Genomic DNA, 27,357 nt, shown 5'->3' with positions numbered 1-27,357 from the left:
GTGACCAGTCCTAGAAGATGCCATCATTGGCACTTGTAATTACCACATGCGGACAGATGGTAGATGCAGAGGCAATCAATGTATGCAGGCAGATGGGGAATGCAATGGATAAGCAGAAGGCACAAGCACTCTGAGGAGTATGGTGACACACCAAGGCAGCTGAGAACAGAGCAGAAAAGGCAGGCCAGTAAGGCACTCCACAATAGAACTAACTGTCTGAGATAAGGGGAAGGGAGACAAGAAGATTGAATACAATACAAAATGCAATTGAAAATAACCAAGAAAAAGAGCACATGAAAATGGCACTTGCAACGAAAAAGGCAGGAAAAATCTAAAGAAAATGGAGTCTGGGATAAAAAGGGCGGCAAAAGACCAGCAAAAGGGTGGGGAGTAATACCAGAACTGAAGGAAACATGGGTAGGCAAGGGAGAAACCTCCAAGCGGCAGGATCCAAGTAACAGTGGCGCAAGCATTGGGGAAGGCGAACCAGCAAACCTAAAATGCTAGTCTGAGAATTGGCTACAGCGCTAAAGAGAAACAAATGCTGCTAGAGCAGCAGCGCAGCCAGCAGCAGGAGGAGAGAAAATGCACAGTCACCAAAAAAAGGAAGAGGGGAAAAGGGGACAGTCATGCAAATGGCGGGTGGGCAGAAGCGAGGGAAAACAGCCGCCAAACAAGAAAAACTGAACAGAAAAAAGAGAAAGGATTCAAAATAAACAGCTGCCAAAAACAACAAGGGAGAAACAAACAGCCACCAAAGCAACAAGGGAGAAGGCGGCTGGTGGACAAAGAAATGATGGGCAGATGCAAAGGAAACAGCTTCCGAAGACAGAAAAGGCTGAGCAGAAAAAAGGCAAGGTTTTTTTTTTTAAGGCAACAGCTAGAGAAACGAGAAGCAAGATAGAATGATAGTCAAGGTAGAAGTAAGGAGAGGGAATTCAGGATGCACTCACAGACCAGATACAGAAGCTAAGGCTGAGGAGGGTGCAGAGATCAGCCTCAGACAAAGAAAGGAAATGGACTGGAGGAAATATCGAAATGAACGGTATAATCATCAATGCTAGTGCATTTCCTGCCTTTTAACACAAGGTGGCACTGCTACCCACCTGATGGCCTGCCACCCAAGAAACAAGCAGCTCTGTCAGCCCTATGCTCAGCCTTTTGCCAAGAGTAGGGCTGGTAAAGCCCTTTGCATAGCAGTTCCCAAAGATCCAATAACCAGTTGGCAGTTGGAAAGCGCTGCATAAGGAACTTTGACACATGGGTGGAACTACTCATCTATCAACCATCTGATTTCATTGAGGTGGGGACAGATAGCAATCTAGCCCATCAGGTCAAAAAAATCCCCCACCTCTGATTTACACCAACTGAAGTGGCTCTCCAAGGTCTCAGGCATAGGCCTTTTACATCACCCACTACCTTTCAGAACAACAGGGAAAGAGGAGGTGTTTCTACAACTTTTTCTGGAGCTACCTTTTCTCACTGCTCCCTCCGTACAAGATAGGAATAATGTTACAAGGTTCCTGTCCCAGGCTGGCTAGAATCCTGGGCAGGAGGATAGAAGTGCTCCCCTTAGGACCTTGAGATATACTGCAACTGCCACTTTAGGAGCTGCTGAAGAGACAGGATTGGGTGTCATCAGCATATTAATGAGTCTTCAAGGTAAGGTCTCCCTATAATTTTATTTAGCACTTTTATGTAGATGTTGAAAGGCATGGGCGACAAATTACAGGAAGCCAGATTTCAGCTGAACATCAGGAAAAACTTGCTAACTGTTAGAGTGGTATAACAATGGAACCAATTACCTAGGGAGATGGTGGGCTCTCCAACACTGGAAGCATTCAGTAGGAAGCTGGACAGCCACCTGTTGGGTATGCTTTCAGTTGGATTCCTGCATTGAGCAGGGGTTGGACTCAAAAGGCCTGATAGGCTCTACTCTTCTATGATTCTGTGGAGCCCTGTAGCACCCCATAGGAGAATGAGGTGAGCAGTAGTCCAGGGAGGGGCAAGGGTCTATCACTTTGTGCTGACTCTTCTTTTCAAATATTATATTTTAGAGATGTTTCTGCTTACCCTCACAGCTGTACAAGCCAGTTTGCACGTGACTGAAGACTCATCTTTCAGAGTCCTTTGTAATAGGGGTATGCAATCTACCAGTGAAAAATTGTTCCCTGAGAATAAATTAAAAAAAGACAATGAATGAAACAACTGAAAGCATATTACGGCACAAAACACCAATTATACAAATTCACCCAATTATTACCTGTTGAAGCTCTTATGCTTGCTAGCCAGTTTTCCACATCAAAGCGAGATTTACTGAGGATGGAAAAAACTATTGTTCCACATAAAATGGCAGTTGCACCTCGAATCTGGGGATCTCCATGATCAATATAATTCACAATATCACTTATATACTGTTCTTCTAGAAAAAAAATAGGTACAGATAATAAAGAAATGTGTCCTTCCATCTCTTGCCATTTTCCAGCTTTAAATCTTTTCTAAAGAAAGGCTGAAGTCACATATCTAATATCAAATGCACTACAACAATTATAATAAACACAAAGGAAAACCCACTTTTTAATTACAGTAAAATATGTCTGTAGTTAAAACATTTTAATATCATTAATTAACAGGTTCAATACTTCAGTCTCTAGTGAAATTCTACAGAATTTGGAAAAAGGCTGAACATTTATGGTGTGTAATTCCAAACATTATGTTCAGACTGAGCATGAAGCAGCAATTCTCCCACCTACCTGGGAACAGCCACACTGTCAGGTACTAGAAGGTAAGAAAGGAATTCCCATGTTGCCACTGCAAAAAACATATCACAGCTTCCTAATATATACTAGATGTAGCAAGAGTTTATAAAAATATTCATTTTTTGCCGCCCTGGGCTCCTGCTGGGAGGAAGGACGGGATATAAATCAAATAATAAATAAATAATTTTGATTTAGAGCCTAACAGGAATCCTTATCATTCCTCAAGGTATGACACTGAGGTGGTTCCTAGTTTACACAAGAGGAAAAAGTTCTTATAATATATACTTCTGGAAACTAAATAAGGTGGTTTATTACATTCTGTTAATAATTAATTAATTAATTACTTCTTTATTTGTTCCTTTCCTGCTGCCAGGTGACAGCAACTGACAAACACTGTTGGCTCTGCTCCAACTATGAACTATGGATGTTTCACTACCAGCAATATATCTAGTAATTCAGAAGCAGTCAAAAACAAAAGCAGGAATGTGATTCTTTGAAAAAAATACTAATGAAACAATATAAAACTCAACATACCACACTCTTCTTTGGTGGTTTCAAAAGGTGTTTTATACAGTTTGCTGAAGAAAGCTTCAGGATGGAGAGCAACAGCTGCTCCGACACAGCTCACTGCTAAAGCTTTTACACTGACTCTTACATCTTTATCAGGAACCAGTGCTAAGTAAAGATAATTGAACATGACTATAAATTTAATGAAATACAGTTAATTTAATTGTAAAACACATACACATCCAAACCTTTAATCTGTAATACTTTTACATGGATAATAAATAATGTGGTAATCAAGCAAGTATACAGAGAATGGGAAATAATATTTAAAATAAGCTTTTATTATGTAGTTAAATAGAAAAACGTGTACAAAAAAGTAGCCATGTCAGAACTAGATATGGTCAAAATCAGCAATTCCGCTCCAGAAAATGATCTATTGAAATGGAAACATTTTTAGGCCATTTCACTGACATTACAGGTATCCTAGAGGCTTCTGTCCAGTTCCTGACCACTTGGTGAGCTGAAGCCCGCATCAAGCCTTTCCTAAGACCTCTATGTCTCTGAATACACCCATCACATTATCAGTATATGCCACATTCTGCAGGCCTTAGCGAAGGATACAGCATGTATCCTGGTTTCTCAGTTGACCTACATCCTGTCCAAGGCCTTTAGGATCCAGATTTCCCAATGATTTTATCTCTATATGGCACAACTTTAAAACTTAAGCAGAGACCCAGTATAGCGGTGCATGACCTACTGAACCTGACAGATTCCTGTATGTCCCTATCACACCAATTTACTAAACATTCCTTCCCCGTTGTAACCTCAAAATCAGAGCCATATCCCAGCTGTGGTGGAATTTTGGACCAATCCTAGTTGAAACAGTATTTAACAGTACAGTCCAATCCATGTCTACTCATAAGAATATAAGAAGAGCCTGCTGGATCAGGCCAGTGGCCCATCTAGTCCAGCATCCTGTTCTCACAGCGGCCAACCAGGTGCCTGGGGGAAGCCAGCAAGCAGGACCCGAGTGCAAGAACACTCTCCCCTCCTGAGGCTTCCGGCAACTGGTTTTCAGAAGCATGCTGCCTCTGACTACGGTGGCACAGCACAGCCATCATGGCTAGTAGCCATTGATAGCCCTGTCCTCCATGAATTGGTCTAATCTTCTTTTAAAGCCATCCAAGCTGGTGGCCATTACTGCATCTTGTGGGAGCAAATTCCATAGTTTAACTATGCGCTGAGTCAAGAAGTACTTCCTTTTGTCTGTCCTGAATCTTCCAACATTCAGCTTCTTTGAATGTCCACGAGTTCTAGTATTATGAGAGAGGGAGAAGAACTTTTCTCTGTCCACTTTCTCAATGCCATGCATAATTTTATACACTTCTATCATGTCTCCTCTGACCCGCCTTTTCTCTAAACTAAAAAGCCCCAAATGCTGCAACCTTTCCTCGTAAGGGAGTCGCTCCATCCCCTTGATCATTCTGGTTGCCCTCTTCTGAACCTTTTCCAACTCTAGAATATCCTTTTTGAGATGAGGTGACCAGAACTGTACACAGTATTCCAAATGCGGCCGCACCATAGATTTATACAACGGCATTATGATATCGGCTGTTTTATTTTCAATACCTTTCCTAATTATCGCTAGCATGGAATTTGCCTTTTTCACAGCTGCCGCACACTGGGTCAACATTTTCATCGTGCTGTCCACTACAACCCCGAGGTCTCTCTCCTGGTCAGTCACCGCCAGCTCAGACCCCATGAGCGTATATGTGAAATTAAGGTTTTTTGCTCCAATATGCATAATTTTACACTTGTTTATATTGAATTGCATTTGCCATTTTTCCGCCATTCACTCAGTTTGGAGAGGTCTTTTTGGAGCTCTTCGCAATCCCTTTTTGTTTTAACAACCCTGAACAATTTAGTGTCGTCAGCAAACTTGGCCACTTCACTGCTCACTCCTAATTCTAGGTCATTAATGAACAAGTTGAAAAGTACAGGTCCCAATACCGATCCTTGAGGGACTCCACTTTCTACAGCCCTCCATTGGGAGAACTGTCCGTTTATTCCTACTCTCTGCTTTCTGCTTCTTAACCAATTCCTTATCCACAAGAGGACCTCTCCTCTTATTCCATGACTGCTAAGCTTCCTCAGAAGTCTTTGGTGAGGTACCTTGTCAAACGCTTTTTGAAAGTCTAAGTACACTATGTCCACTGGATCACCTCTATCTATATGCTTGTTGACACTCTCAAAGAATTCTAGTAGGTTACTGAGACAGGACTTTCCCTTGCAGAAGCCATGCTGGCTCTGCTTTCAGTAAAGCTTGTTCTTCTATGTGCTTAGTTAATCTAGCTTTAATAATACTTTCTACCAGTTTTCCAGGGACAGAAGTTAAGCTAACTGGCCTGTAATTTCCGGGATCCCCTCTGGATCCCTTTTTGAAGATTGGCGTTACATTTGCCACTTTCCAGTCCTCAGGCACGGAGGAGGACCCGAGGGACACGTTACATATTTTAGTTAGCAGATCAGCAATTTCACATTTGAGTTCTTTGAGAACTCTCGGGTGGATGCCATCCGGGCCCGGTGATTTGTCAGTTTTTATATTGTCCATTAAGCCTAGAACTTCCTCTCTAGTTACCACTATTTGTCTCAGTTCCTCAGAATCCCTTCCTGCAAATGTTAGTTCAGGTTCAGGGATCTGCCCTATATCTTCCACTGTGAAGACAGATGCAAAGAATTCATTTAGCTTCTCTGCAATCTCCTTATCGTTCTTTAGTACACCTTTGACTCCCTTATCATCCAAGGGTCCAATCGCCTCCCTAGATGGTCTCCTGCTTTGAATGTATTTATAGAATTTTTTGTTGTTGGTTTTTATGTTCTTAGCAATGTGCTCCTCAAATTCTTTTTTAGCATCCTTTATTGTCTTCTTGCATTTCTTTTGCCAGAGTTTGTGTTTTTTTATTTTCTTCATTCGGACAAGATTTCTGTTTTCTGAAGGAAGACTTTTTGCCTCTAAGAGCTTCCTTGACTTTGCTCGTTAACCATGCTGGCATCTTCTTGGCCCTGGCGGTACCTTTTCTGATCTGTGGTATGCACTCCAGTTGAGCTTCTAATATAGTGTTTTTAAGCAACTTCCAAGCATTTTCGAGTGATGTGACCCTCTGGACTTTGTTTTTCAGCTTTCTTTTTACCAATCCCCTCATTTTTGTGAAGTTTCCTCTTTTGAACTCAAATGTGACCGTGTTGGATTTTCTTGGCAATTGGCCATTTACATGTATGTTTAATTTAATAGCACTATGGTCACTGCTCCCAATCGGTTCGACAACACTTACATCTCGCACCAGGTCCCGGTCCCCACTGAGGACTAAGTCCAGAGTTGCCATCCCTCTGGTCGGTTCCATGACCAACTGGTCTAGGGAATAATCATTTAGAATATCTAGAAACTTTGCTTCTTTGTCATGACTGGAACACATATGCGGCCAGTCTGAATTTATATCCTGTGCCCCTGCTCTCACAATGCCTACTTCTAGGCCTACCCCTTTTAAAATTTCATCATTTTTTGGTCTTTATCCCAGGGGGGACGTTTATTCCGAACCGGACCTTCCTCAGCTCCTGTCGGGCTTCCCCCCTCAGTCAGTTTAAAAGCTGCTCTGCCACCTTTTTAATTTTAAGTGCCAGCAGTCTGGTTCCATTCTGGTTCAAGTGGAGCCCGTCCCTTTTGTACAGGCCCGGCTTGTCCCATAATGTTCCTCAGTGCCTAACAAATCCAAACCCTTCCACCCAACACCATCGTCTCACCCACGCATTGAGACTGCATAGCTGTCTCGCTGGTCCTGCGCATGGAACCGGTAGCATTTCAGAGAAAGCCACCTTGGAGGTCCTGGCTTTCAGCATCCTACCTAGCAACCTAAATTTTGCTTCCATGACCTCACGGCTGCAATTCCCCATGTTGTTGGTGCCAACATGCACCACGACCACTGACTCCTCCCCAGCACTGTCTACCAAACTATCTAAACGACGGGCGATATCTGCAACCTTCGCACCAGGCAGGCAAAACACCTTGCGGTCTACACGCCCATCACACACCCCACTGTCTATGTTCCTAATGATTGAATCACCCACTACAAGGATCCCTCCACCCCCTGGAGATATATCCTCGGCACGAGAGGATAGCTGCTCATCCCCCAAGGAATGGGTCCCTTCTCAGGGATCGTTTCCCTCTTCCTCGGCTGGATGCTCTCCTTCCCCGAGACCATCGTTGTCCATGATAGCAGAAGAGCTATCATCCTTGGAGTGGGACACAGCTATAACGTTCCTGAAGGCCTTCTCCACACACCTCTCTGCCTCTCTCAGCTTTTCCAGGTCAGCCACCTTGGCCTCAAGGAAATGAAGTCGTTCCCAGAGAGCCAGGAGCTCATTGCACCGAGAGCACACCCACGACTTCTGTCCAACAGGCAGATAGTCGTACATGCTGCAGGCAGTGCAAAACACTGGAAAGCCCCCACACCCCTGCTGCAGAGCGAGTTTGAATACCTGCATAGGTAAGAATACCTGGATAGTTTTGTTTAAGGTTTATTATGTCAATGGGTTGGAAACTGCGGTTTAGTTGAGGTCACGGAACAGACGGGCAGAGTGGAGGGCCCTGGCCTCCTCGCCCTGCTGCCAAACTCGCTCTGCTGCTTAACTCGCCTTGACGCTTTGTCAGCTGGGGCTCCCTCTAGCTCGTCAGCTGGGGCTCCCTCTAGCTCGTAATTCAAGTTCCACTGAATTCAGCAGGGCTTACTCCCCCCAATTAATTGGGTATAGGATTGTACCTATTCAACTATGAATTATACACATCAGCAATGAGAAAGCTTTAAATAATTCCAAATTGCACTCCCATTTCATATAATTATGATTAGTAAAAAGGAAGCAAAATCTTTTAAACTGGTCTTGACTTTGCCTTCTTTCTTATAGTTGTATCACTTCAGTAAGTTGACATCATGGCAACAAACTATGCTTTATGAAGCCTAAATTACGTCTTCAAATGCATTATTAATTTCAAATTCTTTGTTATTGAGAGTTTAAACAACATCACAAAATGAACCAGTCAGATATTTAACTAGATTAAGTGGGAAAGCAGAAAGAGGTTGCTTGTATTAATTTTTACACTACTTACCACCTTTCTCCCCCGTAAGAAGAAAAGAGGCTGACAGGAGACGGACACAGTGAACTAATGGAGCAGCATTTCCATCCGTATAATATCCTATATCTCCTTTAATTCTGGAAAGCTGTTTAAAAAAAAGAAATTATTTTTGTAACAAAGATTAAGATAAACTCATATAGCTTTAAAACAGAGTTGGTAACCCAAAAATAACTGATTGCTTTAAGACTAAGTGGGGCTGGAAATAAAACTAACTGATATAGAGAGTTTTAAAATGGTGCATGAAAAATCATAGACTTTTGGAGACTATTATGCTTTCTAGTAACAAATACTATTATAGGCACTACATAACAAAGGAAAAATGGAAGGAGTCTGAAGGACATTTGTTATCAGTAGAGGAACAGAATTCTGCAATAGTTTCTCTAGAACTATTTTGACTGAGGGAACATGTATAGTGGTAGAGGACAATTTTTACAGATGTATGTAAGCCTTATACTAAATCTATAAGGACAAAAAGGTGACCAGAGCATTTCAATAAAATGGTAGCCTAACCTGGTTTCTAGTATGTTTTTCAGCCCAGTTCACTCATAACTCTAAGCCAAACCACAGCTAAGCGTGAATGTGCAGGTACTCAAAGCAAAACTCACAGCCACTTTGCTCTTTCCCCAGTCTTGCTGCTACTATGCTACCCGGAGCTAAGTCATGGTTTGTCTTAGGATTACTTCCAAACCTGGACTCAGACAAAACATGAGCCAAGGTTTGTTTTTGGTTTACTGCTCATGGTATGTCCAGGTGAGACAAATGATGAGCTCAAGTTCAAATGCAATCAAATGCCAACCCATGGCTTAGCTCCATGCATTAGCAGGACAGGGGGGAGGAATGAAGTGCCTGTCAATTTTGCTTGAGTACCTGCACTCATGTGTTTATGTTTAGCTTAGTGTTAAGTGCGAACCAGGCTGTAATGTATTTCAAATTATTCACCAGAATAATTTTTGTCCACAATTCATCTATCTATTCTATCTGGTTTGACTGTCACTATATCTACATTTCAATTATTGGTCAAGACTGTGTTGTTTCTGTCCTGCCTTCAGCTTGGAATAGTTGAGAATTTTCACCATGGTATTCTGCTTTGTTATTTTGTGCTGCTAAGTTGGGGGATTTTTTGCTACTCACATTTTTGTATCTTGTTAAGCATGTCTGTTAATTCTCCCGTGCATGTAAGATGATTGCAGGTGGGACTTCACCTCCATCTTGTGGTTGAAAGGCAGAAAAGGTGCTGTTCAATTTTGCAATCTTCTAGCTCCCCCTTGCGCTGAAGGAACAGTTCTTTTTATGCCTTCACTGAGTGTGGTCAGGTTCACTCTCTACTCACTGTTTTCAGTCCAGGCCTGTATACATAATTGTTGTTTCTCTATCCTTACCTTGTTCTTATCTCAGTTATTTGTTTTTTCTATCATTTACTATTCAAAAAACACAAACGAAAACACAATGTTTGCTTTGTTCCTGCCTTTTTGTTTGGCTGGCCTACAAGGAGTTATTCTCCTTGGAGCCCTCTTCATTCAACTTTTCTCAATGCCCCCATCCACCAAACCTCAGAGGCCATAAATTGCTCTGCACCCATTCCTCCTAGCCCACCTTTTCTCATCTTATCACACCAGACTGCTCCCATAAGCCCCACTCAGTCTGTCAGGGCGAAGGCTACAGCTCTCAGTCCATGGGAAGTCCAAAGATAAAATAGCCATTCCCACCAAGAAATCTCAGCCATTACCACTGACGCTGATGCCGATCTTTGAGTCTTTGACTATGCCCACTATTGAACAATCTTGGCCACTGGCATCATCGCCAATTCCCGTTTCAGCATCTTTGATTGTGGCCGCTACAGAACAGCACTCTTCACTTGACACAGTTCCCGCCAATTCTTAATCCTACACCTGCCTGAGGGTTTGAGGAGGCATTCAGCAGAAGCTGGCAGGGAGGCTTTAAGAAGCATCAGCAATTCAAGCATCTTGACTCCTTATTTGAGACTGTCCTCCACAGCAGGTCTATGGGAACACCACAGATAGCACCATGTTGTTCTCCCTCAATGCTGAGAACACAGGGAGACAGATTGTTGGAACAGGTGGGGGGAGTAATCAGACACGCAGATTAGAGGTGGCACAAGGATATCATAGCACTGTTGTTTCCTGAGAATGGAGGAACAGCCCACTGATGAGGAGGAAGGTAGCCTGCGATGGATCTTTGAACTATTTTTCCACAGTATCTTCCCCAGAAATCTTTAGGGGGTTTGAGAGCACCTCAAGTGCTCACCTCTCTACTCAAGTCTTGCAACCTATGGCACTTCCCCCACTGAGAGGCACCATATCCCTCCTGTGCAGTTGGAATTTTCAGCTCAGATGTTACAACAGTTAAAGAAAGCCTTGCTTTCTGACTTGTCCAGGGATGTGACAGTTTCTCTAAACTTGCCATCTCACCCAATACAACATCCTAACACTGAACAAATTGTGGTGCCACTGCCACAGCAGATGACTTCCACTACTGTGCCGGTGGCTGAACCAGCACTAGTGCCACAGCAAAATTCTTCCACTACTGTGGAAGGGGCTGCACCAGTACCTGTCCAGGCTACTACTACCACCCCATCTCCCATGGAGCCTGAGCATGTCTCTCCCTACCGTCATGCCATGCACAGAGGTAGGGTGCAATGGCTGGTTTCTAACTCACAAAGAAGAGGTGCTGCAAACAAGGCAGAGGATCCAGACACTGAGTGGATAATTTTGAATGAGGAGGAATAGAGTGGGAAGCCAGAGTCTGAGATAGTATCCTCAAACTGCCTTTTTCAAGACTCTCACTATCTACCCCTGCTGTGCTTGCAATGGCAGCTTTAGATCTGAAATGCTACAGAGGACTCGCCTTGCTTCATCAGTTCTCTTCTCATCCAGGGTGGCTGTGGCGTGCCTGGACCCAAAATCCAAAGTCCAGAGTGGTGAAGCTTTCTTCAATGCTTCCAAAGGTTATCACGTTTGAATGTGATTCCCAATTGCAGTACAAAAAGTCTGTTCCCACAGAAAGTCTGTTCTAAAATTATTAGAGCAACTTCTCATGGATCAGTTGAAGATTTCTCTTATTGAGCCGCACACTGCAGGACTTGTCCAGGCTCCCAAACTAGAGAAGCAGACTCATGACTCAGTGACTGGATTTTTCTGCACAAAGCCTTATTCCAGAAATCAGAATAGGGATTTCAACAGGAACAGGCATAACTAGACATTGGAAGCAACAGTAGATGAGTTGTCGCAACAGCAAATACAAACGAGCTCCTTCTTATATACAGAAAAGGATGGGCAGTTAACACTATTAACTCAAGATCTTCTCAGGGGGGTATGACAGATTGCTGGACGAAATTGGGCTTCTTGTAACTGTCTCTTCTCTAATCTTCACAACCTTAGAGACATGCCAGTCTCTGACTCTGCTGGGTCACTTTCATTTTCCCTGCCTGAGAAGTTCCAATGTTTTTGTTAGTACTTACCTCTTTTGCCGTTACACTTGGCCTTAGTGCCAACCTTGTCAATGATTCTCCTTGGGGCCCATGACAGGATTTTTGAATCCTCCTTTGAATCCAGAGTACTTGTATGCACAGCTTAAAGACACACTGGGATGTAAGATGGACCTAGGCTTGAGGCAGGTTCATGATATTAGCACCTTATCAGTTAGGATGGCTGTTGTGGCTTCAGTCTTTGTAAGGGCCTTGTTGCTTTGGGTGTAGAATCTGTTTGATGCTCCACAACAAGATCCTACTAGGGCCCACAAGTCTCTCTTAAACATTTCCTATGCAGTGATCTTCATGGTCGACTCTTCCATGGAGGCTGAACAATTCTCTGCTAGGTCTTTGGCAACAAGTGTTTACACAAGAAGGACACTGTGGTTGCGCTGTCCAGAAGTGGACACCACAGCTCATTCCAACTTGGCTTCTGAGCCTTGTATTGATGGCAAGCTCTTTGGGGATACTACTCTGGCAAGTGTCTTGGAGTCAAAAATGAAAACAATGCTTTCAACCACCAAGGAGGATAAGCTATCCTTTCAGAGATCCTTTCACCCTTACTGGGCCAACCAGTCCTTTTGGGACTCCAGGCCAGCTACAAAAGGAAGAGATGGTCGGTCCAAATACCCCTTCAACAATAGCACTCAGCCAAGTTTGGTTCAGGCATCAGTCATAAGGCACCCAGTTGCATAGGGCTCTAAAAGTTTACATCTCAAGAACAAAGCACTTCTGTCAAACAGATGCCCTTTACATTTCATTCCACCCTTCTTCTTTGGAAAGTTTCCACATCTACTTTGTCTAGGTGAATTAAAGCTTGCATAGCGTTGGTTTGTATGTTGCTAAATATTAAACCTCCATCTAGGATTTTGCTCCGGCAGGATGGTGGCTACCATGGCTCCCTTTTCTCTCAATGCACTTCTGCAAGATGTCTGTAGAGCAGCCACAGGGGCTACTCCTAATAAGTTTCTCAAACATTATAAGATTGATAAGTATGTCTTGGCTGAGGCTGCCTTTGGGAAATTGCTGCAGCATGTTCCCTCAGGCCAATAGACGGCCCAGTGTTAAAGTTCATTGTTTCTCACCTTTCCTGGACCAGCTTTGGTCTGTCATACCTGAGATCATCTTACATGCAAAGGAGAAGAGACATCTGGTCTTACTGTGAAACAGTCTTCTAAGAGCATGTAAAGATTATCTCAGGGCCATTCCCTATCATGGGTTGGGCTGTTGAGGTGTTTCTTCCTTATGTTTTTAGTAGCAGAGGGTGTTTGTATGTTTCAATGTATATTTGGCTATCGCTGTTCTATATGTCTGTTTTTCTCATGTGGCTTGTCATCAAAGAACTGTTGCCTTAGAGCAAGGGGGAGCTAGAAAACTCTGCAAAATATAACAGCACCTTTTCTACTTTCAGTCACAAGGTGGAGCGCAAGTCCTTTAGACAAAACTAAAATAAAACTTTGTTGTTTCATTATGGTTTTTATATATTGTTTTAAGGGCCCTTTTAAGCAGAAAAGCAGCATATTAATAAATTTAAAAATATCTCTAATGTACTCCTAAATCTACTAATTGAAAACACAAGGCTTCCCAACCCATTATTAAGGAACGACAGTCTGTAAAATGGGAAAGGCAGAAGTAAACCTTCATCCCAAAACTCTAATGCACCTCCTTCTTCTATATTTCCTCACCAAGAAAAAACAAGTGAAGCAGGGAAAGCACACTCTTATTTTAAGTGCAAAATGAGTTCCCTTTCCCAAGACCTGTTCCTGATGGGTAGAATCTTGAGTACAAGCGTCGACTGAACAGGTACAAAGGAAAAAGGACTCATCCTGCTACTTGATACCCAGAAAATAATGCCCAAGACAGGAGATCCTGCATCCAATTGAACAGTATCCCATATGTTCTAGATCAAAGATCAAGTTCATCACGTGTTCAAACAACAGAAAAGTCACATTTTTGCCCTACCTTCTACAGCAGAGGTCCTCAAACGTTATAATTTCAGGGACCGCATAAGACAGCTGAAAATTACTGAAGCTCACCAGTCACAAAATGTGGGTGGGCGCAGACAAGAGTTTGGCATAATCACTGGACAATTACTAACGTTACTTTCTATTGATATATAATCCATCTTTGGAAATGGCTACATTCTTTTTCACAGCATTTTCCTTGTGACAAAGAGTTGCATAGCTCAGCTTTCCTCAAGGTAAGTAAATAAAGTTCTAAAAGCACAATGGCAAGCAATTCCAACAAGGAAAAAAGGGGGAAAACAACAGAAGAAGCCAATGTGGCTTCACAAAAAGCTTAGAGATAACCTGAGAACAAAAAGGGACACGTATAGGAAGTGGAAAGAAGGCCAGGCCACAAAGGAAGAGGGCAGGCAGGTATCACAGAATTGCAGGGATGGTGTCAGGAAGGCTAAAACTGAGAATGAGCTGAGGTTAGCGAGGGATGCTAAAAAGCAACAAAAAAGCTTTCTTCAGGTACGTCCACAGTAAAAGACAGAGAAAAAAATGGTGGCACAGCTACTCAGTGAGGATGGCAAAATGATAACGGATGACAAAGAAAAGACAGAAGTGCTCAATTCCTACTTTGGCTCAGTCTTCTCCCAAGAAAGGGTCGGTGACCCTCCCAGGAAACATGAAGTAGAAGAGCAGGATTGGAGCTTGAGATTCATAGACAAATGGTCAAGGAATACCTAATCGCTTTGAACGAGTTCTAATCAGCAGGGCCTGATAAACTGCATCCTAGAGTATTGAAGGAACTGGCTGAAGAACTCTCAGAACCGCTGTCTATTATCTTTACGAAATCATGGAGGACTGGTGAAGTTCCGGATGACTAGAGAAGAGCTAATGTTATCCCTATCTTCAAAAAGGGCAAAAAGGAGGAACCGGGGAACTACAGACCAGTCAGCCTAACATCAATCCCTGGAAAAACTCTGGAGCAGATTATAAAGCAGTCAATCTGTAAGCACCTTGAAAACAACACAGTGATTACTAGAAGCCAACATGGATTTACGAAGAACAAATCCTGCCAAACTAATCTTATCTTGTTTTTTGATCAGGTAACCTCCCTTGTAGACTGTGGGAATGCTGTGGACATAATATATCTCGACTTCAGCAAAGCTTCTGACAAAGTGCCCCATGATATTCTGATTAGCAAGCTAGCTCAATGTGGGCTGGCTGGCTGGAACAACTATCAGGTGGATCCAGTTGGCTCCAGAATCATACTCAAAGAGTGCTTATCAACGGTTCCTTCTCAAACTGGGCGGAAGTAACGAACAGGTTACCACAGGGCTCAGCCGGGTGCTCTTCAACATTTTTATTAATGACTTGGATGAGGAGGTACACAGCATGCTTATCAAATTTGCGGATGAAAAAAAATGGGGGGGGGCACTGCTAATACCGTGGAAGAGAAAAACAAAATTCAAAGGGACCTTGACAGACTGGACCATTGGGCTGAAAATAACAGGATGAAATTCAACAGGGATAAATGCAAAGTTCTACACTTAGGAAAAAGAAACCAAATGCACAGTTATAAGATAGGGGATACTTGGCTCAGCAATACAACATGTGAGAAGGATCTTGGAATTGTCATTGATCACAAGCTCAATATGAGCCAACAGTGTGATATGGCTGCAAAAAAGGCAAATGCTATATTAGGCTGCATTAACAGAAGTATAGTTTCCAAATCGCGTGAAATATTAGTTCCCCTCTATTCAGCACTGGTTAGGCCTCATCTTCAATTCTACGTCCAGTTCTGGTCTCCGCACTTCAAGAAGGATGCAGACAAACTGGAACAGGTTCAGAGGAGGGCAACAAAGATGATCAGGGGACTGGAAACAAAGCCCTATGAGGAGAAACTGAAAGAACTGGGTATGTTTAGCCTGGAAAAGGGAAGACAGGGGAGATATCATAGCACTCTTCAAGTACATGAACGGTTGTCACACAGAGGAGGGCCGGGATCTCTTCTCAATCGTCCCAGAGTGCAGGACACAGAATAATGGGCTCAAGTTGCAGGAAGCCAGATTTGACTGAACATCATGAAAAATGTCCTAACTGTTAGAGCCATACGACAGTGGAACCAATTACCTAGAGAGGTAGTGGGCTCTCCGATGCTGGAGGCATTCAAGAGGCAGCTGGACAGCCATCTGTGGGGAATGCTTTCATTTAGATTCCTGCATTGAGCAGGGGGTTGAACTTGATGGCCTTATAGGCCCCTTCCAACTCTACTATTCTATGATTCTGTGAAATACATTTGCTCTGAAGCTGTTGTGACTCAGCCACGTTTTAGGCGGAATTTGCTGATTTAGAGGCTTTAAGTGGAGAAAGCTTTTTTGTTTATATTTTCCCTTCCCACCCCACACACCTTTCAAAAGTATTTTTACCCATCTCATGAAATTTCTTCTCCCAGTCTCCTTTCACACACAACGTGGACCTTATCTATCCCACATACTGAAAGTTCATTTCATCCCTTGTCCTTTATCCTTTTACATTCACTTCTTCCTTTAACAGCTTTACTCTCTTATCACCTTCCTTTCTATTTCCTGTTTATAATTAATATTAACCTTTTATCTATTACTATTACTAAATTATAATAATCTCACATCTCATTTTCTAATTTCCTTCAACACCTTCCCTGAATCTTTCTCCCCGCTCCCTGAACTCCTCTCTGACCACATTCACTGCTAGTGCTGGCATCAGTCCAAGGATATGACATGACTAGAGGGCAAGCCTGTGAGAGGCACTGGACAAGATATAGGCCCACTCTTGGGTTCTCACTCACTGTTTGAGTGAGATGGTGGTAAAGTTCTACAAGCCTAAGACCCACTTCTGATTCCAACATGCAGAGAAGTGGGAGAGAAATATACAAACAGGCCCTAAGAAACATCTGATCTCCTTCCATTTACCTTTGCAGTCACATTCTACTGTAAATGACTTTCAGGTAAACATAACCCTAGAACATGAACACAAATCTTACCTTATTTTCATAATCAGTGGGCTCAGTTTCTTCTTTTGACATAAATCTGTCCATACTGCTATTGGAAGGCTGTCTGCTATGACCCATGCTCTTTAATAAATGAGGTTGCTGAAGGGCTTAAAAAATGAAAGCAATATGTGATTGACTTGACTTGCACTCAGACAATTAAGATCAATTCACCAATAGGCAAAAAACCTTGTGGTTTAAGAATGTACCTATAGCCAACAGAGATTTCTATCAAACTTTAAAAAGCAGGGAGATTGGGCAGCTATAGTGAATGCACTAGGAGAGCAGGAGGCCTGACCTCCTCTCCGAGATATCGTACTGCCCTACATATTTGTAAAACTGCAAACACAATTTGGGTTGGTCTTTCACAGTCCAATCCACTTCCTGTGTAGCTTGGAAGAATTTGGTAACATGTGCCTCCAAGCATATGGTGAGTGGTGGCAACACCTGCAATCAGCCCAAAGAACAGAAACAAGACGTGCTGTGCTGATCTTGTTTTAGCAAGGAGGAAGCAACAATATTAAAATACTTCATATAGTTCAGATAGTAACTTTAAATATCTTTGATTTACTTTGCATTTTAGAGAAATTTACAGTAGTAGATCATTTTGTTTTGCTTCTGTTTCTTTGAATATGTGAAGTAGAGCAACACTTTGCAACACCAAAAAAACCCCCCAAAACAATTGTGGAATAATGGCACTGACTATTCTGCAGAATAGTTTCCAATGGACATGAGAAGTGTCTCAAGTCGCACAATATAAAACAGTGGGAGCTGAAATATATTCTAGGAAAATTCTAGTTGTGCTCTATGTTTTTAATTGACCATGCCCACCTTTCCTTAAGTGGAGTAGTTTAAGCATAGCAGGCTGAAAACATGCATCTTGGACAGGCCAAGTTTGTTTTTTTCCAACAGCTAGAGTCATTGCTGAAGTAGCAACATATTGCAATCAGTCTGATTTTACATCAAACTGCAGTTTCAGATTCAACTGTTAATGCGCCCAAATAGAAAGAGCATAACCTCCAGTTTGAAACACAAAAGGCTGTCTTCACCATCATATGACATTGACCAATAAAAAGGCTTTGAAATTAATAAAAATAAATTTGACACAGGTTTCTAGGATGAATAATGAGAGAAATAAAATTTTCTAGGTTAGATTCTCTGTAGAAACAGTAGTAACACAGAAAAGAAGCAAAGCAAGAACACCAACATACAAAAATGTAATTCTCCATCTTTGGAGATGGCAGGTGTTGCTCACCATATGCTCAGAGGCACGTTACCAAATTCTTTCCAAGCTACACAGGAAGTAGATTGGACTGTGAAAGACCAACCCAAATTGTGTTTGCAATTTTACAAATTTATAGGGCAGTCCAATATCTCGTAGAGGTCAGATGTACTGCTCTCATGGTGCATTCACTATAGCTGCCCAATCTCCCTGCTTTTTAAAGTTTGATAGAAATCTCTGTTGGCTATAGGTACATTCTTAAACCACAAGGTTTTTTTCCTATTAGTGAATTCATCTTAATTAATTCTAAGTAAGACAGTTCAATAATTATAGATTTCTGCGCTCTGATTATCAACATACCAAGACAAGAATTTCTGAAAGCATCAGTTGTCTCATCCTGGAGGATATTTGAAGCTTCATCTTCCTCATCTTGCAGTGTTCCTATCTGCATTCCAGAATATTGGTTTTCAGTGCCCTCGAGAATCTAAATTAGACAAGGAGAAAACTTTAAAAACAAACTGCTTAACAGTACAAATCAGTCCCAACTTAAGGTCCATCTGTTACATGTATCTTTTATAGTTCCATACCATCTCACAAAATCCTCAGACTGCCATCTCCACCCTTAACCCTAGATATGTTTTAGCTCAGCAGCCTACCAATTTTCTGATGACCCTCAGTTCTATTTCCTCATTTTACCTCAATCAAGAGAGGCTACTATGCACATGTTGGACCAGTTCCTGGAGGCAATAATCAGCTAGATAAGGGCCATTAAACCAAAACTGATTTCTGATAAAGATGGAGATGCTGTGGGCATGTGGTTCTTGAATCCAGGAATTAGAGAGACTTCCTTTGCTGGATGGCATTGCACTCTCTCCCTGGAGGAACAGGTATGTTGCTTGGCAATTCATCTCAATTCAAAGGGGTCCACAGTGAGGAGGAGTGCCTATGCCAAGTTCCAGCTTGTTTGCCAGTTATAGCCATTCATAGACTGGCACAGCCTGTCCTAAATAATCCATTGAGATAATGTCACAATTGGATTACTGCAGTGCACTCTGTGGGGTGCTACCATTGAACCTTCTGGCATATGACTGCAAAGCTGTTAAGTAGGGCAGCTAGATGAAATCTTCAAATCTCTGCAGTGGCTGATTGTGAACTACAGGCCCTAATTCAATGTGTTGGTACTGGTAAACAAAACCCTAAATGGTTTGGGGCCCAAGTACTGACCTACCTTTCACAATACGTACTGGCCAGTGTTCCGAGATCAGCAAGTGAGACTCTGCTTGTAATCCCACCAATTGTGGAGCTCTTAAGGGTAATGTGGTTGTCCTCAACACTATCATTATTAAGACACCAATTAAAAACAAAGGATGGTATCCAATGTTCTCATTCCGCTAGCACAAGAGATTTCCACTGGGAGAACAGAAGTCTTCCCCCCCGGGTGCCCTCCAAATTAGCTCAGGATAGCTGGAGAATCCTCCAGAGCAGATTTTGGGTGTGCATGAGAGAGGGGAAGTCCCATTGCACAAACAGAGTTTTATTTGCAGAGCACTGGATACAACACATGTTTGTTTGCCCAGATACTTGGACTATAAATTGGCTCTGGGATATAAAGTTCTGTTATTATGCTACTTTGTTACACTGTTTTTAATGTTGCAATTTTTAGATGTTTTAATCATCAATAGTACTTTTTTTGTTGTGTACTGCCCTGGACCTCTTTTAAACAAAGGACAATACATTAGTGAAATAAACACATTGCAATTTCCCCACGATTAAACTTGCTGACAAGTTGTCCTTTTCTAGATATAGATTGCCTACAAAAGCTATTATGGTGGGTTTTATCCCAAGATCTCATTAAAATGCACACTGAAATGGGTTCAAATAATAAAAATCAAGCAGACGGAGTTTACAATACCAATGTTTACTCCATTGCCTTGATAAAAAAATGGTATGCGAGATTAATGAAAATGTTTAATAAATATCAAAAAGAAAGGTTGCTTACCTCTAACTGTAGTACTTTAAGGGGTAATCTCTGCAGCCACACATATAGATTCTGTGCCTGTGCAGACTAATATTCAGAATCTTTTAGAACAAGATGGTGAAATATTTTGGTAAGAAGGCTGTCCCCAGTCCTCAGAGAATATGCTCTAAGGAATGTGTTTCTCGCCTTATCACTCTCATGGGCAGCCACAGCAGACTGAAGCAAATAACATCCATGCCACATGTATGGAGGAGGACAGATGGTGCAATGCACAGATGACCACTCAAAGAAGTCCTATTACAAGTAAGCAACCTGTCTTTGTTGTAGTCTCTGTATAGTCCTACATATTAGAGGCTAGCAAATTATATCTCCTGGAGACAGCAGATTGCTTCATGCATCCACAGACCCAAACACAGCCCATATGGAAGACAGATCTGTTTGATAGCAAATATTGGGTGTGTAAAGTCTGACAAACATAAATGATTATGAGCATATAGCAGCCCAAGCATAGTTTAGGAACTTTCATAAATGTTGTCAATGAAGCCACATTCCCTACTAGAGGGAACATGGACTCCAATAAGCATACTGGCAGCAGGCAAGTGCAGTCAATACAACCTGGGAACATGTAAGCATCAGCAGAGCAGGGGAGAAGTTATGCCTGCTGCCTTTGCTTGCAAAATGCACCTTCCTTTCTCCCCTCCATCACTTGTTGGGTAGGGTAGAAAGAAAGGTGCCTTTTGCATGCACTGGCATAGCGTGGGAGAAGTCCCCCTTGCTACTTATGCTCCTTTATCATCCCTGTCACTTTTGCAAATCTCATGCAAAGGATTTTGACAGCTGAGTGGGACAAGACAGCTGTCAGTCAGGTGACATCATAATGGCATTTGTGATGAACAGGTAGGCTGTCCCATCCACCTATCAAAGTTAGCCCAGTAAAGAGAAGACACGCACACGTGTGTGTGTGTGTCCATCCGTGTTGTCGTGGAATGCAGCCCACCAAGACTTTCCACCAAGGCAATCAGGATGACAAAGGTTCCCCATGCTGCTTTAATTTAAAGTGGTAACAGAAGCAGCTTCTCCTCCTGTCCTTCCTTCTCTGCTCACCACCAGAGTACCCAATCAGTGGACAATATTCTTAGCACTGCAAGAAGACAGTGGGAGTAAGAGGTATGGTTAGTCTGCTCAGTATTTGGAACTAGACTGACTCTTGTCTAGCAGAGTTATAGTTAAACGCATGTGATGTAAAAATGAAGCTGCTGTAGAATTGCTAAAATGATATTAAGGCACCTCAAGTTAAAGAAACAGCATATCTTTACAGTGCTATTGAAGATAAAAGGCAGGCATATCTAAATCTGTACCCTACACTGTAAAACTAAGAGATGCAATGAATCAGACTTCTCAGTAACCATTTGGAATCCTTCTTACTCATTGAGCGCTTACCATTTCAGAACTGTCTGAAGGGGTGACAGCTGAATCTGGGCCTTCTGTAGTTGTCTGAGAGCTGTCACTAATGGGAGAGGAAGCCCGAGTGCCATCATTCAAGTCTACCATAGGATCTGACTGGACAGCACTGATTTGGCTGGAGCTTCTGCTAAGAACGTCGTCGTCATCTCCTTTGTTTGCTGCAGTTGTCAAATCACAATTTGTCAGATCTGACTCTGTCTGCAACGTGTGCTGAGAACGTGGTTGCTCAGTTATGATATCATATCCTGAGGAGTCAGCTACTGAACTTACAGGCACAACTGTTGACATACCCGATGAAGCAGTTAATTCACTAGTTAACTCACTCTTCATAGAACCTACAAATAAGAAAAAACCATAAAAGTCCAGAAACACAGTGAAACACCATTTACCTGCCAGATAAAATGACAGCAAGCTAAATGTCTTACAATCACTTACTAATAGGTACATATCCCTATCTAATTTTTCATAGCTTCATCTAAAACAGCTTTTGGCCAACATCTCAACCTCAACTTAAAATTTGACACAATCCAGAGCCACAGCTGCATGTTCAAAGCTTTCTGTATATAAGCTTTTTTTTCCAACACTGGTAAAGACACATTAAAAGTTAAAATGAAAATGGATGCTTAGAACTATTCTTACCAATCACTGAAGTGCTCATGAACAAGAAGTTGGTAGCATATGAAAAATCATCTTCTCCGCCACTACCCCTGCACTTACCTACATACTTTCTCTGTAGTATACAGCCTGATTATTACCCATATCTCGACCCATAAAGAAGAAATGCTTTTGAGAGGAAAACAAAACATTGCTGAACTTTTTTTCTTGAGGAAGGAGGATAATTAACAGAGATAAGCCCCTCCTCTGGGCTGGGAAGGCAGACTAATATATATGAAGTGGCCAGTGAGACAGTACCAGTCACATCAGCATGAATTCCAATAAATAGCAACAGTGAAAATATCCTTACTGCCATAGCTCTTATTCCTTTTTCAGTCTCTGCCCACATGGCTCAACAGTAATGTTATCTGTGGCTGACAGAAATTGCTCAATGGTTTTATTAATGGAGGGCACCAATTCAGAGTAAGTAAAAATATTCTTTATAGGAGAAGAGACATTGGGGGTCCTGGTGTCCCAAATCCCTAATTATACTATGACTTATTGTTAATTAAATTACTTACTTAGAATAATAAACAGGAGTCAGTAAATTGCATGGACAGCAATTGAAAATAGGCAAGGTGGGGCAAAAAGTTGAGCCTTTCCCTTTATGAAGTTATCCATAGGCCTGATAAATAAGGTTGTAACTCCACTTCTAAGGACATGGAGAAAATGGGCTTGACTGCTTGTGTCACACCGATAACTTTTGTTACCATTTCGATTCCACCCTCAATTTGAGGACAGTGATAAAATCAACCAGCTCAAGAGGAAGACTAAGGGTCTCTATCGTATAATTTATCCTTTGATGGTCGCTATGAAGCTGTTGACCAACTCCATGTTAAATAAGGTAACATACAATGCCACTGGTTGCAGCTAATGCAGGTCCAATTTATTTATTTATTTATTTATTTATTTATTTATTGCACTTGTATAGCCGAAGCTCTCTGGGCGGTTTACAGCAATCAAAAACATTAAACCAAATATACAATTTAAAAACATATTTTAAAAACAATTTAAAACATAATTTTAAAATTTGAAACAATATAAAACCAATTTAAAACACATGCTAAAATGCCTGGGAGAAGAGGAAAGTCTTGACCTGGCGCCAAAAAGATAACAGTGTTGGTGCCAGGCGCACCTCGTCAAACACATCATTCCATAATTTGGGGGCCACCACTGAGAAGGCCCTCTCCCTTGTTGTCATTCTCCGAGCTTCCCTTGCAGTTGGCACCTGGACGAGGGCCTTTGATCTTGAAAGTAGTGTACGGGTGGGTTCGTATTGGGAGAGGCGTTCCATCAGGTATTGTGGTCCCAAACCGTGCAAGGCTTTATAGGTCAAAACCAGCACCTTGAATCGAGCTTGGAAACATAAAGGCAGCCAGTGCAAGCGGGCCAGAATCGGTTTTATATGTTCGGACCGTCTGGTCCCTGTTACCAATCTGGCCGCTGCATTTTGCACAAGCTGCAGTTTCCGAAGCGTCTTCAAAGGCAGCCCCACGTAGAGAACATTGCAGTAATCTAATTTAGAGGTTACCAGAGCATGGACAACTGAAGCCAGGTTATCCCTGTCCAGATAGGGACGTAGTTGGGCCACCAACCGAAGTTGGTAGAAGGCACTCTGTGCCACTGAGGCTACCTGAGCCTCAAGTGACAGAGATGGTTCTAGGAGAACCCCCAGGCTACGAACCTGCTCCTTCAGGGGGAGTGCAACCCCATCCAGGACAGGTTGGACATCCACCATCCGGTCAGAAGAACCACCCACTAGCAGCATCTCAGTCTTGTCTGGATTGAGCCTCAGTTTATTAGCCCTCATCCAGTCCATTGTCGCAGCCAGGCACCGGTTCAGCATATTGACAGCCTCACCTGAAGATGAAAAGGAGAAATAGAGCTGCATGTCATCAGCATACTGATGGCAACGCACTCCAAAGCTCCGGATGACAGCACCCAATGGTTTCATGTAGATGTTGAACAGCATGGGGGACAGAACTGACCCCTGCGGAACCCCATACTGGAGAGTCCAGGGTGCCGAGTAATGCTCCCCAATCACCACCTTCTGGAGGCAACCTACCAAGTAGGAGTGGAACCACCGCCATGCAGTACCTCCCACTCCCAACTCAGCCAGTCTCCCCAGAAGGATACCATGGTTGATGGTATCGAAAGCCGCTGAGAGATCAAGGAGAATCAGCAGAGTCACACTCCCCGTCTCTCTCCCGACAAAGGTCATCATACAGGGCGACCAAGGCTGTTTCCGTGCCAGAACCAGGCCTGAAACCCGACTGAAATGGATCCAGATAATCGGTCTCATCCAAGAGTGTCTGGAGCTGGCCTGAAACCACTCGTTCCAGGACCTTGCCCAGGAATGGAACATTTGCTACCGGCCTATAGTTATTAAGATTTTCTGGGTCCAGGGAGGGCCTCTTCAGGAGTGGTCTCACTACTGCCTCTTTCAGGCAGCCAGGGACCACCCCCTCTCACAGAGACGTATTAATCATTTCCCTGGCCCAGCCGGCTATTCCATCCCTGCTAGCTTTTATTAGCCAAGAAGGGCAAGGATCCAGCACAGAAGTGGTTCCACGAACCTGTCCAAGCACCTTGTCAACCTCCTCAAGCTGCACCAACTGAAACTCATCCAAGAAATCGGGACAAGGCTGTGTTCTGGATACCTCGCTTGATTCACCTGCTATAACACTGGAGTCTAAGTCCTGGCAGATGCTAGAGATTTTATCCTGGAAGTGCCTAGCAAATTCATTACAGAGGGCCTCAGATGGTTCTACCATGTCCCTGGGGCCAGAGTGTAATAGACCCCGGACAATTCTGAAGACCTCCGCTGGGCGGCAGATTGATGATTCGATAGTGGCAGCAAAATAGTTTTTTTGCTGCCCTCACTGCCCCTAAATACAGCTTACCATAGGCACTTACCAGCATATAATTCCATCCACTAGGAGTTCGCCTCCATCTGCACTCAAGCCATCTCCTATATTGTTTCATCGCTCTCAGCTCAGGGGTAATACCATGGAGCCGTACGAGCTCTATACAGGAGAGGGAGTCAGGAGCAATCATGTCAACTGCCCAGGTCATTTCTGTATTCCACAGTTCAACCAGGGTTTCGACAGGAGCGCCAGCCCTATCAGCCGGAAAACTCCCCAGAGCCCTTTGGAAACCATCCGGATCCATTAGTCTCTGGGGGCAGACCAACTTAATAGGTCCCCACCCTTGCAGAGGGGAAAAGTTGCTGTAAGTCTAAACTTCAGCAAACAATGATCTGTCCATGACAGATGCCCCCCACATTCAGATCACCAACTCCATGTCCAGATGCAAAAACCAAATCTAGAGTATGCCCTGCTATATGTGTTGGGCCAATGGCATATTGGGACAGTCCCATGGTTGTCATGGAGACCATGAAATCCTGAGCCGCCCCGGATAAGGTGGCCTCAGCATGGATGTTGACATCCCCCAAAACCAACAGTCTGGGGGATCTCAACAGTACACCCGAGACCACCTCCGTCAGCTCGGCTAGGGAGTCTGTTGGGCAGCAGGGTGGGCGGTACGCCAACAGAATTCCCAGTCTGTCCCGCTGACCCAACATAAGGTGCAAACACTCCAGCCCAGTAGTCACATGGACAGGGTGCCTGCAGAGGATGGTGGAGCTCCTATAGATCACAGCAACCCCCCCTCCCCGACCCTCAGGTCTACCCTGATGCAGGACTAGGTACCCTGGCGGGCATAGTTGGGAGAGACTGACTCCTCCCTGCTCACCCACCCAGGTCTCGGTTATAGATGCCAGATTGGCTGCCTCATCCACAATTAAAACGCGAATGAGGGAGATCTTATTATGCACCAATCTGGCATTTAGGAGCAGCATCCGGAGGCCTGAGAGCTGGCTGACAGGGCAAACAACAAACCTGTTGTTTCACAACAGCTTACACAGTTTAAGGGAAACTCCAGGGACAACTCCTATTAGGTTTTCTATTAGGAGGTACGCCTGGCGCCTACGTTGTTATCCTTTCGGCGCCAGGCTAAAACCTTCCTATTCTCCCAGGCATTTTAATGCATTTTATATACTTTAATGTTTGAATGTTTTAGTTATCTCAATACTGTTTAGTGTTATTATGTATCTGTATTTTATATCTAGTGATTTTTGTTGATTTATTGTATTATTGTATGTCGTACACTGCCCAGGGAGCCATTGGCTATGGGCGGTTTATAAATGAAATTAAATAAATAAATAAATAAATAAATATTAGCATCACTGCATAGACAAGATGTGGAATCAAAGGGATTAATTTCAGTGTTATATAAAGTTCTGCTGTCAAAAATTAGTGGGTTATCACAAGGCTTACACCAAGCATGGGAGGGTGATCTGGGTGAGCAAAAATGTTGGGAACTCTATAGACAAAGCTCCCTCTGAAATCAATCTCGGAAGGCTTAGAGAAACAATGCTCAAGTTAGTATACCAGTTGTATATCACACCTGTAAAGTGAAATTATGTGAATAGTAATTTGACAGTGACATGCTGGGGAATCTGTAATCTAAACAGGAACAATATATCATATGCGGTGGGTATACTCTGTAGCACAATCTTTTTGGCTCAAGATTTTTCAGGAGATTGCAACTATAGTTAATCAAATACTCATTCCAGACCCATCTTTAGCATTACTTTTGGACTTCACAGAAACAATGACTGGTCTGCTATATAAAGACATAATACTTTGTTTGCTTGTAGTGACTTGGCTAGAAATATTCCACCATTGGTAGTACTGTATATGGCGTTTATTGATCTGCCTAAGGCCTTCGATACTGTAAATCAAACTGCTCTCTAGACCATCCTCCTGAAAATTGGATACCCTGATAAATTTGTGAATATTTTGCGACTCCTCCATGACAACATGATGGCAACAATTTTGGATAACAATGGCTCTCAAAGTGATCAATTCAAAGTGAGATCAGGCGTCAAACAGGGATGTGTCATTGCTCCGACCTTATTTGCTATTTTCATCGCCATGATTCTACACCCTGTTGAGGGGAAATTTCCCACTGGCGTGGAAATCACATACCAAACAGATGGAAAGCTTGTTAATCTCAGTATGCTGAAAGCAAAAAGTAAGGTAATTACAACCTCTGTCA

At 42.9% G+C, this 27,357-nt stretch overlaps 1 protein-coding gene across 1 annotated transcript in view; it reads right to left on the bottom strand.

Annotated features, from left to right (window-relative positions):
• The window catches only part of HTT (huntingtin), a 337,153-nt gene that overhangs the window by 206,343 nt on the left and 103,453 nt on the right, over positions 1-27,357 (bottom strand). Inside the window, exons 12-18 of the mRNA XM_061584691.1 lie at positions 21,559-21,917; positions 18,501-18,624; positions 16,913-17,028; positions 8,425-8,536; positions 3,294-3,434; positions 2,264-2,422; positions 2,074-2,171 (exon numbers count right to left, since the gene is read on the bottom strand). Of these exons, the coding sequence (XP_061440675.1) occupies positions 2,074-2,171; positions 2,264-2,422; positions 3,294-3,434; positions 8,425-8,536; positions 16,913-17,028; positions 18,501-18,624; positions 21,559-21,917 (1,109 nt within the window). The remainder of the gene's footprint in view (positions 1-2,073; positions 2,172-2,263; positions 2,423-3,293; positions 3,435-8,424; positions 8,537-16,912; positions 17,029-18,500; positions 18,625-21,558; positions 21,918-27,357) is intronic.

The sequence above is a fragment of the Rhineura floridana genome, chromosome 9, assembly GCF_030035675.1.
Source record: "Rhineura floridana isolate rRhiFlo1 chromosome 9, rRhiFlo1.hap2, whole genome shotgun sequence".
Classification (NCBI taxonomy): domain Eukaryota; kingdom Metazoa; phylum Chordata; class Lepidosauria; order Squamata; family Rhineuridae; genus Rhineura; species Rhineura floridana.
This window is presented reverse-complemented; position numbering and strand designations above follow the sequence as displayed.